The 7,779-nt window shown below is 42.9% G+C and overlaps 1 protein-coding gene across 2 annotated transcripts in view; it reads right to left on the bottom strand.

Moving 5' to 3' along the window:
• Positions 1–5,513: 5,513 nt before the first annotated feature.
• Positions 5,514–7,779, bottom strand: part of RGS20 (regulator of G-protein signaling 20) — a 77,444-nt gene continuing 75,178 nt past the window's right edge. For both annotated transcript variants that reach the window (XM_008572055.1, XM_008572054.1), the window contains one exon: positions 5,514–6,597. In XM_008572055.1, the coding sequence (XP_008570277.1) occupies positions 6,409–6,597 (189 nt within the window). In that variant the 3' untranslated portion in view covers positions 5,514–6,408. The remainder of the gene's footprint in view (positions 6,598–7,779) is intronic.

The following is a 7,779-nucleotide window of genomic DNA, read 5'->3' as shown; positions in this document are numbered from 1 at the left end:
GTGTTAGTATATACATGCAGGACTAGGAAACTGGCATTGCATAGTGGGCTTATGATCTTCTCAGATTCAAATCTAATTCTACCCCCTACGAGACTTTGAGCTAGGTATTAGGACTCATCTGTAAGTTGGAATACTGTCCTACCCTATAGGGTTGTGGGTTAGGACTAAACAGTAATGTGTGAAGCACTTAGAATAATGCCTAGTGCAGTCAATGAGGGGAATTTTTTTGGAATGGCCATTTCCAATACTATAAATGGAAACACATTATACATATTTGCTATGGGTTAAATGTGTCCCCTAGACATCCAGGCAAGCAATGGAGCCAGCTGAGATGCCCAGGGGTCCTGAGACAGGGGCCAAGGGCCTTGGCCACATCCCTGCCCACATCCAGGCAATCAACAGAGCCAGCGAGACACCTGGGGGTTCTGAGACAGGGGCCAAGAGCGTAGGCCACACCCCTGCCCACATCCAGGCAAGCAGCAGAACCAGCCAAGATGCCTAGGAGTCCTGTGATGAGAACCGAGGGCCAGCCACACCCCCACCTGCAACCAGATTTTAGAATATAATTATTAGCCACATGTGTTTCTTTGGGTTATGTGACTCACCTGCTCATTCCTTCACCAAATTTCTGCTTAGATTTTTTTCTAATTCATTTTTAAGAGCTCTTTTTGCAATTAAAAAAAAAAAGAAAGAAAAAGAACAATCTAATAGTACATTGAACTTTTAGAAGGAAGAAACAGAACTGTGGTTACTACAGGCAGGAAAGAGGAGGGGAGGGGAAATAAGAAATAGGTTAATGGGCACAAAACAGGAAAAATGAGTTCTATTGATGTAGATTCGAGCTAGGCATCTATAATTAACATTAATGTACTACATGTTATCAAATGACTAGAAGAGGAGGAGATTGAGTATTCTCAACACAAAAATATTTTGTTTTATAATGATAAATATGCTAATTATCCTGACTTGATCATCACATATTGTACATAGGTATTGATATTCAACTGTATACCCCAGAAATATATAATCAATTATATTTCAATAAACTAATAAATGTGCTCCCAAAAGTTCATGTATTGGAAATTAAATCTCCATTGTAACAGTGTTAAAAGGGTGGGAAATCCTATTATGGTAATTGAAAAATGTGGGCCTTTAAGAGGTGATTAGATTGTGAGGATTGTACCCTCATGAATGGATCAATCCATCAATGGTTTAATGGGTGGTCATGGGTGTGGTATGATGGCTTTATAAAGAGAGCTAGTGAAAAGCTTAGCTCTCTGTTGCTCAGCCCATTCTCTCACCAAGTGACACCCTGCATTGCTGTAGAAGGCCCTCACCATTTGTGTTCCCTGGTCTTAGGACTTCCCAGCCTTCAAAACTGTAAGAAATAAATTTCATTTCTTTATACATTCCCCAGTTTCAGGTATTCAGTTATATGCAACAGAAACAGATTAATACAATATTCTACAACTTGCTTTTTTCTTTTTTAATTTTATTTTTTATTTATGTTTTTAAATTTATCAATATACAATGTAGTTGATTTTCGTGTCCCTTTACCAATTCTTCCTTTGCCCCTCTCCATCTCCCCCTCTTTTTTTTTTTTTTTTTTTTCTTTTTTTGTCTTTTTCCGTGTCTGGCAACAGATCGCAACCCTCAGTGTTGCCCCCGTACCGGACTGGGACCGGCAACGGGATCGCAGCCCTTGGCGTTGCTCCCGCACCTCGCTCAGCCAGTGAGCGGGAACCGGTCTGCATGTGGGATCCGAACCCTCGGAGGGAGCGCCACCGCGCTTCCCAAGCGGCGCACTGTAGCAGTGTGCCACTGGGCTGGCCCTCCATCTCCCCCTCTTAACGTCATATCTGTTCACTTATCTTAACAAGTTCAAGGAATTATTGTGATTGTTGTGTCTTTTTTCCCCCCTATTTGTTTGTATATTTATTTTTATTAGCTCACACGTATAAGAGAATATGTGGTTCTTAAGTCCATCCGTGTTGCTGCAAGTGGTAGTAATTCATTCTTTTTTACAGCAGTGTAGTATTCCATTGTGTAGATATACCACATTTTCCTTATCCAGTCATCCAGGGATGGGCATTTAGGCTGGTTCCAACTCTTGGCTATTGTAAATAGTGCTGCAATAAACATGGGAGTGCAGGTATCCCTTCGACATGATGATTTCCATTCCTCTGGGTATACACCCAGCAGTGGAATAGCTGGGTCATATGGTAGATCTATCTGTAATTGTTGGAGGAACCTTCATAGCATTACCCATAAAGGCTGCACCATTTTGCAGTCCCACCAACAGTTGAAGGAGGGTTCCTTTTTCTCCATGTCTTTGTCAGCATTTATCATTCTCAGTCTTTTGGATATTAGCCATCCTGACTGGAGTGAGGTGGTATCTCAAAGTGGTTTTGATTTGCATTTCCCGAATGCCGAGTGATGTTGAGCATGTTTTCATGTGTCTGTACAACTTGCTTTTTTCAGTTTGTCTTAGAACTCTTTACCTGCCAGCCCATATAGATGTATCACATTCATTTTAACTATAGAGTTGTCTATAGGTATATACCATTCCATTTTTAACTATTCCTCAATGGGTAGTTTTAGTTAACCATAAACAGTGCTTTGTAATGAGTACTCGTATGCATATATCTGTTTACAGTTGATGTTTTGGTAGGATAAGTTCTTTTTTAAAATTTAAATTTTTTTTACTTTTTTTTGTTTTTAACTATAGGATAGATTCTTAGATGTGTAATTGCTCAGTTAGTGGATAGGTACATTAAAAATGACAGATATTGCCGGATTACATTCCAAAAAGTCACACTACTAGTTTACCCACTTGACAACATGTATAAGGGCCCATTTTCTGACAATGTTGCCAATAGTGGATACTCTCAACTCTTTTGAGTTTTGCAAATCTAAGGGGAAATATTAATTATGATGCAGGAGAGTGAGAAATGATGGGGTCAGAAGGAAGAGGGAGGAGAAGAGACACATGAGAAGCATTTAGGAGGTAAAACTGGCAAGGCTTGGTAGTCATGTTTGGGAAGAGGAGAAGGAAAAAAAAAAAACGTTTTAGTTCAGTTGGTTAGAGTGTGATGTTGTAACACCAAGGTCACGGGTTCGGATCCCCATACCAGCCAGTCGCCAAACCAAACAAAGTTAACACCCACATAAGAGCTTAGACGGCTGGCTGGGTGACTGGGATACAGGCATGGGCCATCTTGGAGGGTGGGGAGGCAGTGGGGTGATGTCAGTATCAAAATGGGTGAATTTCACTCATCTATGGGATATACCAGTGGAGATGTCCAACTGGCAGCTGATCACAAGTTGAGAAAGTTTAGACCAGATCCTAATTTGGTGGCCATCAGTATATTGGTATGTATTTTTTGTGGCTGGCCAGTAAGGGGATCTGAACCCTTGACCTCAGTGTTACAAGGCCGCGCTCTAACCAACCAAGCTAACTGGCCATCTGTAGGTAGGTACTTTAGACAATGAAAAGGGTATATGAGAACCAAGGGAGAGCGTATAGATTAGTGAGAAAAGTAAGCTGAAGCCCAAACCTTTGGGCCATCACATTAATGGGCAAGTAATAATAGCAACAACTAACATGTAGTAAAATGCATACTGTATGAGTATTTCACACGGCTTAGTTTTGATTCTCACAGCAATGCTAGGGAAAGGGACCTTTATTATCCCCATTTTGGGGGATGAGAAAACAGGCCCAGGAAGGCTGTCAGTCCCCACTGCCAGACCATCAGTGGAAGTGTCAGAACGGCTTGCCCCAGAGCCCAAATGCTTAACTGCTGTGCTCTGCTGCTGGGGACGGGGACGGACAGAGATGAGAGGGAACGTGGAGGACGAGGAGAGAGCTCCAGGAGGCAGGGAAGTAGCGGTTCAAGTAGGGAGCTATCTGTGACGTCAGCAGGCTGGGTGTCTCCTGAGAGAAGGCTGGGAAGACGGTGTGTTTTAGTCTGGGCAGCTGGAGGCCTGCTGAGAGCAGTTCTGTGCACCTAGCGGTTCGAGGTGTGAATGGGGAGATGAGGAAATGGAGACAGCGGGTGTGGACTGCTGTGCAAAGTCTGGTGACAAAGGAAGAGACAGCAGTGACAATGGAACACAGGTTCGTTTTTACCTGGGAAATCCAAGCATCCTCATGGTGTGGGAAAAAGCCAAGGTGAAGTTGATGATGCAGGAAAGTGGGGAAAATCGATGGGGCGTACAGCTCTAAAGTAAGAGGATTTAATTTACCACTGCTGACCACTGTTCCCTCAGAACACTCCTGTCCATTTGCTGCCATATCATGCCCCCGACTTCCTTCTTACCTGTACTGACGAGGTGAATCCTTCTAAATATCCTCTGGGACTCTTGTTTCTCTGTCCATCCTTGCAAGGATTTACCCTCAGCTTTCTTTTCATGCTATAACTTTTCGGGCAATCTCAATGCCCCCGACTTCCTTCTTACCTGTACTGACGAGGTGAATCCTTCTAAATATCCTCTGGGACTCTTGTTTCTCTGCCCATCCTTGCAAGGATTTACCCTCAGCTTTCTTTTCATGCTATAACTTTTCGGGCAATCTCATGCATCTGTATGCCGAAGACTCCCAAATCAATACTCTGCCTAGAATCTCAACCACCCAGGTCCCTCATCCAACTGGTTTCTTGACATCTCCTTTTATGTGTCTTACACTTAGTTACCTCATACTCAGCATGTCCATAAATGGACTCATTTGGGATTGCTGCAATTGTATATAGATTCTTTTCCACACCATCCCACCCCAACACATACACACTCTTCTTGTCCTATAGGTTTTAGTTTTGGGGCCCGCCATCGCCAAAATCTTTCCATAACCCTTCAAGACTCTTCCCGTGTTATTGTACTTATTACACTATATTCTGGGTGCCTTTGACATGTCTATCTTCCTTACTTGAATGTAAACTACTGCGGGGCAGGGTTTGTGTCTTACAATTATATCCTCTTCATTTTGTGAAAAATGAGATTGGAAGACAAAGAATCAAAAGCATGTTAAGGGACTGAGACCTTGAAAAAGGAAAGAACACATTATTCTCTAGGACTGGATTGAAAGAGGAGAGAACAGATGCTGATCTGTATACATACTTACAGGTTACACAGGAGGCTGAGAGGGTTAGGGACACAATCTTATAGTAAAGTGGCAGGTGAGATTGTTTACCGAGAATGAGGGAGGGGGCATTAGTGTGGGGCTTGAGCTGAGTAATGAGGGCACCGTCAGGCTGCTGAAGGTCCAGGTGAAGGGCACGACAGAGAGAGCTGCTGCATATGCAGTTGAAGCATGGAGGGGCCTCCCGCAAATGAGTTTCTAGCCCACACGAGTCATTCCAGATTTTGGCCATCTTCCCGTTCACTGAGATGGGTTTCTTCAGGATGGTTTAGGTCTACAAACTAGTCTTTTTACCTATAAGCTATGAAGTTATTCTACTTACCTATGATAAAAACAGCGGGATCTAAAGATGGAACCCTACTCTGGGAGCTAAAAGTTATGTTGCATGTATCCCTATTTAATCTTATATATCCCAAATATTTACATATGAAAAAAAAGATTGAGATAAAAGTTTTGTGCTTTATTGTTTTTCAAAGTGAAAATGCCCATATTTCTTTCAATAATAAAAATGAAAGTATGCTTATTTGAAAGTTTTGTTGTGAACATGACCAAGTTGTGAAATTAAAAATTCATTCTTTAGGTTGGCAAATTCTGATAATAAAATAACGGTAACTCTTATTAACAAAAGAATTTTCTAAGCACTGATTCTCTTACCAAACAAACACTTGGAGACTAATCCACTTAAGAGCATGGTGCTTTCATTAACCATGTGTAGATACACATGCACATACATGTATCTACATACGTACATACTCTAAGACAACGTGGGATACCATTATTACAAGCAGTGGTCACATCTTTATAAAACGTGAATTTGGATCCTGTAATGGCATTGAGAAGGAAGTATTCAGATCGAGCTTGATGGAAGGGATAGCTGAGAAACACTTGAATGTCTTTTCTTTCAGAGGGAGAGTAATCGGTTACTTAATTCATGCAGAACAAAAGTGGACCTGTTTGCTCCTGCGGATGTTCATGTTCCAGGCAGCATGGAGTCTTCCAGTGTCTCCTCTGCCATTGAGAACATGCTACTTTTATTGTAAATGTAGATATACTATCTTTCTAAAACAGCCATATCCCATTTTTTCTCAAAGTATCACTAAAGGTGGCTGCAGTTTACATTGTGAATATATAACCATCAGTCAAGGAAGCATCTGTTATTAAAATAGCCCGAGTATTACTCCAGCAGAAGATATAACTACCTCTAAATTCCCTGTGCTAGACATAGTCCATGAGTTCTTTGATTATTTTATTAATAATAAATATATTTGAAAATCCTATGCTTCCACGGATTTCTCAGATAAGGACCGAAGCAAATCCTTATAGAGGGCCGAGTTCATGAACCGGGGATATGAGTCTCTGTGCATCAGGGTGTAAATCTGAAGTTGAGCGTCATCGAATATGTGTTGGGAGGGCTCCACCATGTTTCTGTTGATGACTTCTCTTACTCGGGAGTCTAAGCTGACCTGTTGGTAGAAACAAATAAGAGTTGTATTAGATACTTCCCTTTGTAAATCCATCCAAAATGTCCATAGCTTATTTTGCTTTCTAAAAATCCCCAACCAAAAATCCAACATGCCGAACGAGAACCTAAGAGCACAACGAACAGGCCTCAAGCTTCCGCGGCATCAGCAGCCTCTGCAGGGCTTGTTGAGCAGACTGCTCGCCCCCACCCCCAGCTTCTGACTCAGTCAGTGTGGGGAGGTGCCTGAGAATTTGTCTTTCTCACAAGTCCTAAGAAAGGCTGGCAGGGATCACACTGCTTTAGAAAACCGCAACATGGTTTTGTTTCTTTAAAAGTGATATGTCTTTTGAAGAAGAAAGGTAGCATGCACAGGCTTACCCCTTGCTAATCTCCTAATAACAGGAGGGCTAAAACCTGGAGGCCCCAGGCTTCCACCCATCTGGAACACAGCCGCAGGCTTCTGGGGATGATGCCAGGCTCATAGGGAGGGTTGGGTGCGTCTGTGAAGCGGCAGCTGTCTCAGAAGCACCCCGGGTGGGTTAAAATCACAGGGTTACCATCACGGGGTCTGAGGGCAGACTACTCCCATCCTGTTTACATCCCAGCTCCTCCCTGCTTAGTGGTGGGGCCTAGGGCAGGGTAAGCTCTGTGTCTTAAAGAACTCCTCCCGTAAAGTGGGGATGATGATGATGGTAGTTTCTAGGTTTTCGGTGAGGATTTAATCAGAATTTACTTAAAGTGCTTGGAATCCACTAAGTCCCTGGGAGATGCCAGCTATTATTGCTTTGACATTTGTTTATTCTGGGTAAGACTGTCTCATAGGCCAGAGCAAACTAGTGGGCTCAGACTTTTCCTGTAGGACACCAGATAAAGGCGAGTCCAGGCTGCCACTACAAAGATGGACTCATACATCTTCTCTTCTACCTTCCTCCTGGAAAGCCCCTCTTGCCTACCCACAGGTGGTACCTCAAACCCAGTACATTCAAAACAGACTCACAGATCTCTTCCTTGTATAGCTTATGAAAGAATGAAACTATTCCCACCCAATTCAGAGTCCTGTTTATCCTTCATTTTCCCTCTGGCTCTACATTCAGTCACAAAGTCAGCTATGCTTCCTCTTTAATACTCTCGAATCTGCCCCCCCCCCCCCCCCCCCCCCCCCCCCCCCCCCCCCCCCCCCCCC

This window comes from Galeopterus variegatus, unplaced genomic scaffold, assembly GCF_000696425.1.
Source record: "Galeopterus variegatus unplaced genomic scaffold, G_variegatus-3.0.2 Scaffold750, whole genome shotgun sequence".
NCBI lineage: Eukaryota > Metazoa > Chordata > Mammalia > Dermoptera > Cynocephalidae > Galeopterus > Galeopterus variegatus.
The sequence above is the reverse complement of the archived record's forward strand: the minus strand, read 5'-3'. Positions and strand labels throughout refer to the sequence as shown.